At 42.7% G+C, this 12544-nt stretch overlaps 1 protein-coding gene across 3 annotated transcripts in view; it reads right to left on the bottom strand.

The window, feature by feature from the left end:
- Positions 1-981: 981 nt before the first annotated feature.
- Positions 982-12544, bottom strand: part of LOC112161763 — a 93942-nt gene continuing 82379 nt past the window's right edge. The window contains exons 4-5 of one of the 3 annotated variants that reach the window (XM_036215594.1): positions 3155-3286; positions 982-1120 (exon numbers count right to left, since the gene is read on the bottom strand). In XM_036215594.1, the coding sequence (XP_036071487.1) occupies positions 1073-1120; positions 3155-3286 (180 nt within the window). In that variant the 3' untranslated portion in view covers positions 982-1072. Of the gene's footprint in view, positions 1121-3054; positions 3287-5105; positions 5708-5848; positions 5940-12544 lie in introns of those variants that run through there. The other 2 variants (XR_004949218.1, XR_004949219.1) reach the window with 2 other exon arrangements.

Raw genomic sequence — 12544 nt, forward strand, 5'->3', positions numbered from 1 at the left:
AACTTCAACCTGACAAGAACCATGAAGAACCAACCAAAGACGATGACCTGAAGAACAAAACCTGAAACCCAACGGCCAAAAAGCAAGGTCCAGATTCCTCACCGGCTCCATGTGAACCCGTTCATGTGACATTCAGTCATTCACTGGTTTAAGAACAGAAGTCCTGGAATCCTAAAGTGTTTTAGGCTCAAAGTTTTGTCCATGTGTAGAGTGTTGAGAGGAACAGTGAGCCTCAAAACTGTGTGGGGGTGTGGGGGGGTGTTTCATCATCAAACTTTCCTTTGTTTGGTTTTTGTCTTACAGACCCACCCCCATAACAATGATGTTCATGATGTTTTTAACGTGTTTTTCTGTTTTTTTCTGACACTTATGAAGACAAATGCATTTAAAATGTTATTTCTGAGGATTTCTTCTGTCAAATCAAAGGAAAAACCACCATTTGAAAAATATCATATTTGTGATGTAGTGAATCTGCTGGGCGGGGCCAGTTTCTATGCTCCGCCCACGCAAACAGATCCATGAATGTCTTTGTTCTTCTGGTCTGAGCTGGAATCTGGATCAGAACTGAACAGCTGGATGGGAACGATGTTGATCCTAATGTTAGGTTGGGGGTCTGAGGGGCTGTAAGCTAGTGGGAGAGTGTAAACAAAGAGGGAAGGGGGCGTGACCCACGCCAGCAGTCCCGCCCACAATTCAGAGGAGAATGTCTGATGAAGTCCGTTTCTGCAGAAACTGTCCTAAAAGACGAGAGGATTTGAGATTTGGGGTAGAAACGGCGTCATCAGAATTAAGATCAAAGGAACGCTTTGGAAACAGATCAGAAGATGACCAGAGTGGGAATTTGAAGCCCTTAAATTAGGTTTTCCGTCTGGTTTTCCGACGAGGCCAGGCTCATTCCGTCCTCAGACATCGCCGCCCGTCGACTGAAAAGTTCTCCAGCTGAAGTGATTATTTTGACCACAAAAAGCCTCAAATAAACAATATTTTAATGGCGTAAATCTGGATGTGTTGCAGATAAAAAGCCTCCAAAGATCCAGAGAAATGCTTTGCTGACCAGGAACAAATTCCCGTTTCATTCCGTCTTCCGCTCCGTCCGGATCAAACAGCATGAAGCCGATTTCTGTGTTTAAGACAACAGAACAACAATTAAATGGGAAAGTTTGGGTGGGCTCAAATCCTGACAGCAGAGCGCTGTAATCCTCTTACTCGGCGCCGGCAGAGAAGTGAGGAGGAGGATTTGTTGGTAAATACCCGTATCAAGTTTGTTGCTTCATATCTAATATGGCATCAAAGTTGTCATCCGTGTGAGGCAGGAGAGTTGAAAGCGTGAGGTTGCATGTTTGCATAAACGTCTAAGCTGCGGCCGTCTCATCAGTGGAACGTGTGCAGCTGATGGAAGACTGCTTACATTTATTCCCCCGAGCTAAAGGCTTGTTAAGAACCGCCGCTCCACATGCGCTAACGAAGCGCCGCACAGTTCAAACGGCAGAGACGTCCTGTTCTCCAGGTCTGACAGGAAGTGAGGCTCCATCAATTAACGTGAACAAACGACCAGCTCTGGTCTGTCTTCAGGACACGTGGAATCGCTCTGACCACAGCTGTTATCTCTGCACCATCAATTCATCAGATCAGCTGTTTTTAATTGAAATGAGGCTAATTAAAAACATGAGCGGCGTTCACAAACGCCACTTCCTGTTATCACGTTTCCTGTTTCAATCCAAATGTTCAAACCATTTATCGTTTCATTATTATTCAAACATCGATGACTCATCGAGTCTGAAAAAATACCTTAAATAAAACACTAAATTAACAGAAATGGAACTTCATTCATTTTTTAAATTGTCCTATTTTTCTTTTTCATTAGAGTTCAGTAACAGAAATTATGTATAAAATGTGAATTTTTAGAATAAAGATCCAAAAGATGGTCAATTATTATTCTGAGGGTCATTTTTTAAGATTGTTCTGTATCAGGTTATTATTAGTTCTTTTCCATATTTTCTGGTTAAAAAGCAGAAAACCTGCAGCTCAACTTGAAGCTCAATGTTGATGCTTGAATTTCTGGTTGATCTATTTTTCAGATTATAAATAGTTCCAGAGTCGCAAATGCAAAATACAAAAGAAAGCCGGTCAAACTGTGTAAAAAACACGAGTATTCCTCAGAAAAATGTGGTAATTTCAGGGAAAATGTTAGAATTCTGAAACATTTTCCTGAAATAAACCATCGTTGTGTAAACAGAAAAGAATCTTTATGATTGTTTCCATTCCTGCCGTCTCTGTTCAGAGACACAACGTCTCCTTAGTCCTGATCAAAATAAACTGGATATTCGAAATCATCACTTTTCATTCCGTCTGTTTTCTACGGTGGCCCTGAAGTGCCAATCACATAAATTAATCACACAACATATTAAAGATCATAACAGTTAAAATAAATCATAAAAAACAACATTATATTTTAGAAACCAAAACAAAAGAAAAAATGGATTAAAATGAAAACAAAAATGTTTCAGAAAACAAGAATAATTCCCGAAAATCCAAATGAAATAAAACAATAAGAAACTGGAGAAGGTCGGGACATGTGATTGGACGAGGACGTTTGAGTCGTTTCAAATTTGTCTTCAGTGTTTTCATACTCATAAAGTTTTATGATCAGTACGCAGTAAATCCAGTATCGCCTCATAGCAGAGAACTTTCAGCAGAAATTATGGAAAAAAACACAAATGTCTCTTTTCCATTTTCTTCTTTGGTTTTTGTAAATGTAAACTAAACAAAAATTACTTTTACCTTCTTTTTGTTTTTTTCTCAGAAGATGTTAGGACTGCAGACATCTCTGTTTGGACGAAAATGTTTGAGTCGTTTCAACGTTTTTGCTAAGAAGCGATGCTGGAAACACATAAAACTTTATTAGTATGCAGATGTTGACGACATTTGAAAAACTCAGCTGTAAAAATCAACCGTCACCATGGAGCCAGTGGAGTGCTATAGATCCAAACCTTCACTTCTTCTTTTGTTTCATTGTTTGATTCCTGGAGATTACTTTTGTTTTCTGATATTTAGTTTTTTTCAGGAACAGAAAAGGAATGCATTATGGGAAATCTCTGGATGTCATCCTGAAACTCCTGATTTATTTTCCTTCATAAAGCCGTCGTCTCGGCACCTGAAAACGCCGCTCCTTCCCTCCTCTGGCGTCCATCCCTTCCTCTCTGCAGCAGACTCTCCTCTTTTCCCTCCATCCTCGCGGGTCATTAGAACAGGGCTGGTCAGTTGTCCACTTATGAGCCCATAAGGCCTGATGGGAGAGCAGAGCGCTCTTATCAATATTGCATGTAATCTCATGATGTTGTGTTTGTCAATCTGCCTTTTACGGTCCCGCTATCTGCAGCTGAAGCGTCGGTACTTAGGCCGCAGAGCAGATCAATGTTCGGGATAGCATCAGCGGCCGGCCTGCGCGTTACTGTAAGCTCAGCGCGCCGGCGTTAGCATTTCCTGTAATGATGACATCACGGTGCGGTTATGAGGCACCGGGGGGGTCGGGCAGAGCATCTTAATGGGGACTGAGGAGGCTGCCTCTTAAGGTTTGACAGAATCAAACTTTGTTTCTTCCACGTGCGACTCCCTCATGCAAAGTGCATGAGCTGTTTGGGCTTCCATCAATGCGCCGCCAGGCCGCCTGACATTCCCGAGCCGCTCCAATATTCCATGTCATGATCACCCGCTCATAATGCGGGCCGCATGAATAATTCCTCTGCATTTTGTGGAGGCCTCATCCTCCCGAACACACTCGGCTTCGGGCCGGGGGGCGGCGGGCGAACCCGGAAACGCCATTAGCCAGGTGGTACCGCATGAATTAAAAATCCAGGAACACGGTTTTCCTGTCAGACAGGCCCCTCCCACCTCGCCGGGCTTCAGGGAGGGAGGCGTGGCTCCTCTGACCCGAGCAGGAAGGAAAAAAGCAGAGAAACAGATCCATGACCCACAATTCCTCTTGGTTGACCCCTCCCCCCAACGCCATGCTGCAACTGTCATCCAGGGATGTTTTCACAATGTTTTACCATCCAATTTCTGCAGCGCGTGCCTCAGGGAGGTGTGAATGAGACGCCTTAGACACCTCGCCGCAGCCGCGTTAGCGGGCTGTCACGAGGCCCGAGACGGCGCCACCCCTCCCCCAGCACCGGAGCCGTTTCATAAAAAGGGGAATTAGCATTGAGGAGCCCCCCCGCCCGGCTGGCGGAGGCCGGTCCCGAATCTCTGCGGAGGAGGAGAGGGCTCCGGAAAAAAGCAACTACTGTCTTCAGAATAGAATAAAACTTTATGGATCCCACAAATGAAAAATCACCTAATTATTTAAAATTACACTTTTCGTTAATCTAATAAATATTTGGAGCCAGTTTTTATCCTCAAAGTTAATTTGAAACATAAACATCAGATTTTTATGTCGACTCAGAAAAACAAAAAAATATTTCAAGTCGGAACAGAAATTTTATCCATTTTACATATTTATGTTTTACATTATATGTATTTATACACACATATATGTTTATGTGTATACATATATATACGTATAATGAATATAAATATTTGTCTATTGTTTAGCTCTTATCCTGCCTGACAACAATAAAACTTTATTGTTCAAGAGAAACCAGAGACTGTAATGACTCGTGGCCTCCCCTGGATTGTTAAACTGTTACAGTGTAACTAATCACCACCCAAAAGTAGCAGGGATAGGCTCTAGCAACCCTGCTACCCCCTGAAGTCCCCAAACAACGGCCCGCGGGCCGAATGAGGCCCACCACCACCTTTCGCCCGCCCTCCAAACAATATCATGTTTTATACTCATGTTTTTTTCCAATCCGGCCACATGATGGAGAGCCTCTTTCCTCCCTCCCCCATTCTGAACCCCCAGATCCGTCGAATAGAACAGAATACGGTCTTCTGTTTCACCTTTTTCAGAGCGATTATGTTTGTTACAGAGAAGTCATTTGGTAAATGGGTGGAGGTGAAAGGGTGGGGGTGACAAAGACAAAGTTTTTATTTGAACAAAGTTACAGAAAAACTGGAAAATCTTTGTATCCGTCTCCAGACTCTTCCGGAAAACCTGCAGCTGCCGTTGGATGCTGCTTCCAGCGGCTTCTGGATGAAAAGTGGGACCACAATCACAGTGATTACTGTTTGGCTCTCCTCCTATTTTAGGGCTTTGGCTGTAATTAATGAAGCTAAAACATAAAGAACTTTAAAGCCAAATGGAAAACTGAGCGGCGGGAGCTGGGACGGATGTGCAAATCCAGAAACGGGGAGAAGCCAAGAAAGAAGTCATGGAAAATGTGCAATAAAGGGGAAAGACGCTGAGAGTCTGCAGGAAAAACGCCGGAATGAAGAGATCCCGCTCCAGAGCGGCTGCTGCTGGATTTTTAATGGGCTCTTCATCATCCCGCTCCTCTCTCCCTCATCCCGCCGTCATCCCGCCGCTCATCCGTGCCGAGCAGATGGAGACTGTAAGGCCGGTTGGCCGTCCGGGCCGCGCTCGGGTCTGGGAGGGGAGGAGGCCGCGGCGATCAGCTCGAGTTAGGCAAATCCAAGCGGCGGGACTGACGGCGTGTCAACACGGGCAGACAGACGGCTCACGGGGGGGTTCATCCGCCGGGAACGCTCGGCCCCAACAGGCTTACATTACACTGTCTAAACAGGGTTATCTCCACCCTTCACCTCCACCCTCAGGGGTCACAGCAGCAGACAAAAACACAACAAAAACGGCAGAAAACAACAAAGGTTTAATGTTGCAGGTTAAGGATGAACGCTTCATAAATAAATCTGACTCCCCGGCGGAGCATCAACATATCATCTCCATATTCACCTGATTATGTCAGTCACTGCAGAAACAGCTGAATCAGGTCAGAGAGCGGAGCTGAACCGGAGGAGGACGCCGTGAGGAGGCTCACCCCGAACTGTGAGGCACCGGACGCAAGAAAAAGAGGAAATTAACAACCCCAGAACATGAATTTTTCATTCTCACCACGCGGCCGAGGTGAAATATGCCAGCTGCAGCGTGACGTGTAAAACGTGTTTGGATCCGGCCTGCAAACACTGCTGAGGAGCCATGAAAGATGCATGGGGCCACGGGAGAGGTATAAAGAATTTAGAGATATAAAGGATAGATGACAAATAAATCAGGATGCAAATCTAACCGGAGCCACTGGGACCGCTCCAATGAAAACCGCCTGAATTATTGACGAGGACCAGGAAACATTTCATCAATGACACGAGGCCGGACGCTATTTTATCAGGAGGCTAAAAATAAAGGCTAAACATCGATGACGTCGGCACTTTTTTAACTCTTTTTTAACTTCTAACGTGTAAAATACAGAAAGACTGTTTTCAAGACTGTAACTTTTCCTGCAAAATTAATCACTTTAGCTTCACTCTTCCTCTTTTTTAGTCCAGTATGAAGATAAAATTATGATGACTTTATTGAAGTCACTCCGGAGTTTAAATCGAATGTGCAATTTAAAAACACACATATATATATGTATATACATACATACATATAAACACACACACACATATATATATGTATACATACATACATATACATATACATACATACATACATATACATACATACATATACATATACATACATACATATACATACATACACACACATATATATATCCGTATTTTCCAGACCATAAGTCACTCCCGAGTATAAGTCGTACTTTTATGTTGGAGAAAAGTCCAACATTGATGAACAAATTCAACAAGCCCAACATAACGTTGCATTTGACACCGAATCGACATTGACATCAAAAAATAATACACTGAATATCTGCAAGTAGTGAAACGGCAGCTATTTAGTCTGTAGCTTCATGACACATCCGTGGAGTCTAGGATGTTAGAAAAACAAATGAACATTTATTCAGAAAACCATCAAAAATAAAAACTAACCAGTCAATCACCTTATTTCACTCTGAATGCTTAAATCCATTAAATTCTTTGTCCGTGTCGCTCTGGAAGAAATCCGTATAACTGCATTCACACCGACTTCAACACCGAATTCACATGAAGAGACCGTGTACACTAGGCTGGGTCTCGCCAATGATTTCCAGATTCAAATCTGATTTTTGTTTTGTTGGTTTAATTTGATTTAATTCGATTTTGAGTTTACAAATTTAGACATTTGTTTAGAAATACATTAATAATCTACTGTATGTTTTGAATATTTTCATATTATCTGATCCAGTTCACAGACTGTAAAGCAGAGGTCACCAGTGCCCTCTAGCACACACGAGGTGCCTTCAGGTGTCTTCTAAAAATAGCACAACTCACTTGTGAGCTGCGTCCAAAATTCAGTTTGTTTCTGTGCCTGCTTTTTTTTTTTTTCATTACACTTTCATTTTCATAGATATAAAAATGAAAACGACTTAAAAATATATTCATGATACATGAACTTTAGACCTACTCCAGTTCAAAGATCATTGATTTAGTTAAAATGCTGCAGATTTGTTTTAAATGTGTAAATGGATTTTTTAACATTACATCATTGATAAACATGGAACAACACAGTGAAAATGGGACATTTCTCCCATGAAAAGTAAGAGATCATCTGAAAATGTAACAATTACTGAGATCAATAAAGTGCTAAATATTAATATTTGTTTCTCAGCTTGTTTCATTGTTGATAATTATGGTGAGAAATCAGAGTCTTCACATAGAAGAGTATCATTATTCATTATTAATAATGTAGAACTAAAGGACAACTGAGCAAATGTGTTATTTCAACCTGGTCCTTATAGGACTCAGAACCATGAAGAAGCTCTCAGTCTCAGAACGTTGGTGACTCCTGCTGTAAATGTATCAGTGAAATCATGAGATCGTTAATATCAATAAAGTGTTACATGGATTCTCTAACATTGTTCTGCTTCTCCTGGAGGGCGTTTCCGTTTGGCCACTAGGTGGCGATCACACTATAGCATTACACCTTAATCCAGAAGAAGAAAAAATTAGCAAAAAAACTGTTTTAGACCACAAATGACTACTTTGAAAAACATTTCCTTAAAAGTTTGGAAAATTCATTTAAAGATGTTAATTTAGTCAGAATGTTTGTTCAGGTCAACTGAGCGTTAGCATTAGCCGTCCTATGGGAAATCCCATTATACATTAGCATAAAGCTAGTGGACTTCAGCATCATGCTTTAGATCGATCTATTATTGATCTATTAAGTTTCGATCGGTTCAGATCGATAAATCAATTTAATCGACCCAGCCCTGATGTGACTTGGATTTTGTAGTGACATGTGGGTGGAGTCTGTAAGTCATGAAAATGACAAACATTAAAACTCTGATCATGAAGGAGAAACGAATCACGACAGTTTGTTACTGGCTGGAATTCTGGCACAGCGACTGAGAAAGACATTGACCAGATTTACACGTTTCACATCAAACATCCTCCGATGCTAGGTGGCAAAAATATGCTAGTAAACAGCAGAAGAAGCCCCTCCCTGCATGTCCAGTGTGAATACTATGGGCTGAACACGCATTCATGTTCTTGAACGAACGCCTGGACTGTCTGTAGCGTCAGGCTGAGCAGCACTTCTTCTTCTGCATTGCTGTCAGTAGTAAATACTGATACACATATGCAGTGCCCTCTAGTGGTTGCTGATATATATATATTTATATGTATTTTTTTAATGACAGATTCCTATCCAAACAAAGCAAAAATCTGTGACTTTTCCTCAAGAAAACCTGGTAGTCTCTTTTGTCTTCTCTTCTCCGGGTCGCTCTGTCTCTGATCTGGATCTGCTTCTGTTCTGACGTGAAGACGAGCAAAACAAACGGCCAAAGAAACCGCAGGGACTAAAGGTGCAGAGCCAGCTCCGCCACATGTTCCACATTAAGACACAAGTTCCAACTCATCACCATGGTTTCCATGCACAGCCGTGTGGGCGTCACCGTGGAGACTGTCAGGTTCATTGAAGAGAGCTGGAACTCTGAAACCATCACAGACTCGGGGGTATTCTTCATCACACAGAGAGAATGAGGAGCCTCCAGGATTGTGGGTCATTTTCATTTCAGAGATCCTGAGTCCAGATCATCATGACATCAGCGCTGACATAATGATGAGAATCATCTCAGGAGCTCTTCAGGAAGCCAAGCAGAACCGAGGCTGATGAAGGGATTTCTGAACAACCGCGTGAATGCTGAAACCTTCAGTCACTCTGAGAACACCAAACGTTCAGCTCCATAAAAACGGCTTTCATTTCACCTCAGATCTCCTCTGATCTGATGCAACACTTCTGATTGAGGTCAGCCTCTAAGGGGACCTGTAAATTCAAAGAGCAGATGAAAAAGGTGCAGAGACATGAGACTGTCCTTTTCTAGGAGTGCATTCATGCTCTAAATGAAGCTTTCTGAGGAGCTGGAAGATCCTCACTCAATCTGTCCACGTCCGTCTGCGTGTATCTGACCCACAGGAGCAGATGTTTAGTCCTCAAATCAGCAAACCGAGGACAGCAGAGACTGCACGGAGCTCCGGATGGCTGTCCGTCCGTCCATCCTCATGAATCCCTGTCAGGGTCATGAGTAAGGTTGGGCACCGAAGTTCGGTTCCAAGAAGGAACCGTTATAATTTGTGGGTTCTACCGAAACCGAAACAAGCTGCTGCAAACAGTGACACAGTTCATTGAAGGTCTATTTGTCTCTGGACATGGCAATCTACTCTCTTCACTACTATCTACCAATCCCTTTGCCTCTCCTGCGAAAGTGGGCGGGCTCATATGAAGCCGCTGACGAGGCGATCATGAGAGCGTGTGCCGCGCGACAATGTCTGGCTGCATTTCACAGCAGATTACAGAGGTTTGACAGGTCGCTGCGTGATGTTTTCAGTGTCGTGATCAGCAGGTAAAATACTAATCTAGTACGAGCGTGTTGTCCTGTCGCAGCGCGGCGGTTCTCTGCCTCCCGGACCTTCAGCAGAGCTCCACACGCCGGGAGAGAGACAGCCACTGCAAGGATCGGGGAGCGCGGGCAGCCAGCTCGGCTCTCCTGAACTGGGATGTTTTATTTATTTTCGTCGAAAAAGTAATAATAATAATAAAAACAAAAAAGGTCCTTCATTTCCCCCTCTTGGGTTAATCCGGAACAACCTTCATACTCAGAGACACAGCGGAGGCGGCTGTCATCCAGACACGGAAGAGGAGCGCACCGCCGGTTGCAGTGAAAGAGGGGAGGGGGGCATCGAGGCTGTGGAGCTCTGATTTAATAGGAACTATTAGCTTGTCAAAAAAACAACAACACTCAAAACATCAAGCTTTGATCTTAACCATGCCTCAGAGTGATCTGGGAAGATGTGGGCATTATCTTTTATTACTGAAGCACCGATTAGGGAATCGAAACCAAAGAACCGCTTTGGCACCAGAGCTGCATAAAACTGGTGCCCAACCAAATCATGAGTTGCTGGAGCCTATCCCAGATGCTGTCGTTCTTTAACAGTTCTGGTATCTCCTGTCCGTCCTGGGATAGGATCTCTCCCTCATGTGGGAATCCCTAAGGTTTCTTCTTTTATCCTGAGTCAGTTTTTTTTTTTTACCTGGAGGGTCTAAGGATAACCTTTTATTTAGTCTGTTTAGTTTTTAGCCATTGTTCAAATTTTATGACTAACTTTCTGCATCTGTAAAATTACCTGCATGAAGCCCAATGAGGCAAATTTTCTTTGTGATTTTGGGCTGTATTAATAAAATTGAATTGAAGGTGGAGGGCCACATCGTGCACATGTAGGGGCAATTCGGAGTCACTAATGAAGCCATAAAGCCTGTTTTTGGACTGCAGGAGGAAACTGCAACATGCAAACTGCACACAGAACGGTCCCAACTGGGATTTGAACCAGGACCTTCTCTCTGTGAGGGTAACCACTGCACCACCGGAGCCTAGGTTGGAAGGTTCTGGAAGGAAAATCTGCTCCAAACTAAACTGTGGCTTTGACTGTCGTTCGGGCTCATAAAAAAGAAGTACAGACAATTTAACTGAAATGTTGAACTTCAGCTGAAATGTTGATCTTTAGCTGAAATGTTGATCTTTAGCTGAAATGTTGAACTTTAGCTGAAATGTTGATCTTTAGCTGAAATGTAGAACTTCAGCTGAAAAGTTGATCTTCAGCTGAAATGTTGATCTTCAGCTGAAATGCTAATTGATAGCTGAAATGTTGAACTTTAGCTGAAATGTTGATCTTTAGCTGAAATGTTGAACTTCAGCTGAAATGTTGAACTTCAGCTGAAATGTTGATCTTCAGCTGAGATGCTAATTGATAGCTGAAATGTTGAACTTTAGCTGAAATGTTGATCGTTAGCTGAAATGTTGATCTTTAGCTGAAATGTTAATCTTTAGCTGAAATGTTGAACTTCAGCTGAAATGTTGATCTTCAGCTGAAATGTAAATTGTTAGCTGAAATGTTGAACTTTAGCTGAAATGTTGAACTTTAGCTGAAATTTTGAACTTCAGCTGAAATGTTGAACTTCAGCTGAAATGTTGATCTTTAGCTGACATTTTTAGCTTTCAGCAATCAGACAGAAGAGGCTTTCTAGAGAACCATTCGTTGTTCTGACTCATAGATTCACTACAATGTGTTTAAAACAAATGTTCTATTCCAGGTGAGCGTATTCTATTTTATGAATATATTTTTGAATATTTCATTAAAAGTGACAGTAAAAATATGAATTGAGATTGTTGTTCTAATTATCTCTCTTTGCTTCTTCAGACATGAACACTAAAGTGACGTTTTTTAAGGCTTGAAATGTCATACAGTAAAAAAAACATAAAAAATTACAGATGGTGGCTGCGTGTAAACAACCAAACTAATACCAACTTATAATTAATGTGTGAAAAATCTAAAATGTGTGACAGAAACACAACGGACCACGTCTCCCTCTGAACCGAACGCCGTCTCCGGTGACATCAGCATCTGGATAGACGCCGAATCCTTAATGATCTGTCACTGTGAGTTAAATGCAGGTGTGCTCATGAGGGGGGGGCGGGGGGGCTGTGACAAACACGCCGCCTCGGTGTCACGTCTCGTTCTGCGGAGAGACTGACGAAGCAAAAGCCGTCAGATCAACACTCCTCAGCGTCTGCCGAGCAGCTGAGCTGACGGCGGACCGCAGATCTCAGAAGCTCTGTTCTCTCAACGATGGAAGTTCTGATGATTCTATTTAAATATGTAGAAATTCATCTACATTTACTCTAAGATATTAAACTTTTTTTTGTATCATCAACATTGTTTTTGAAAAATAACTAAGGTTTACAGTGAAGTCACATGTGTGTGTAACATGGCAGATCATGACGCCATGGTCACCGCCGCCCTTATGGAAACGACCCGTCTGCAGGTGAAGAACGGGCGAACCTGCACGAAGGATACAAGTGACCCACAGATGACTCAGGAAGTCCAAAAAGCAAAAATGTTCCTGCTCTTTTTTCATATGGGCGTGCTGAGAGAGAGGTGGAGGATGGAGAGGTGGAGAATGGAGGGGTGGAGGGGTGGAGGATGGAGAGGTGGAGGATGG

The sequence above is a fragment of the Oryzias melastigma genome, linkage group LG15, assembly GCF_002922805.2.
Source record: "Oryzias melastigma strain HK-1 linkage group LG15, ASM292280v2, whole genome shotgun sequence".
Classification (NCBI taxonomy): domain Eukaryota; kingdom Metazoa; phylum Chordata; class Actinopteri; order Beloniformes; family Adrianichthyidae; genus Oryzias; species Oryzias melastigma.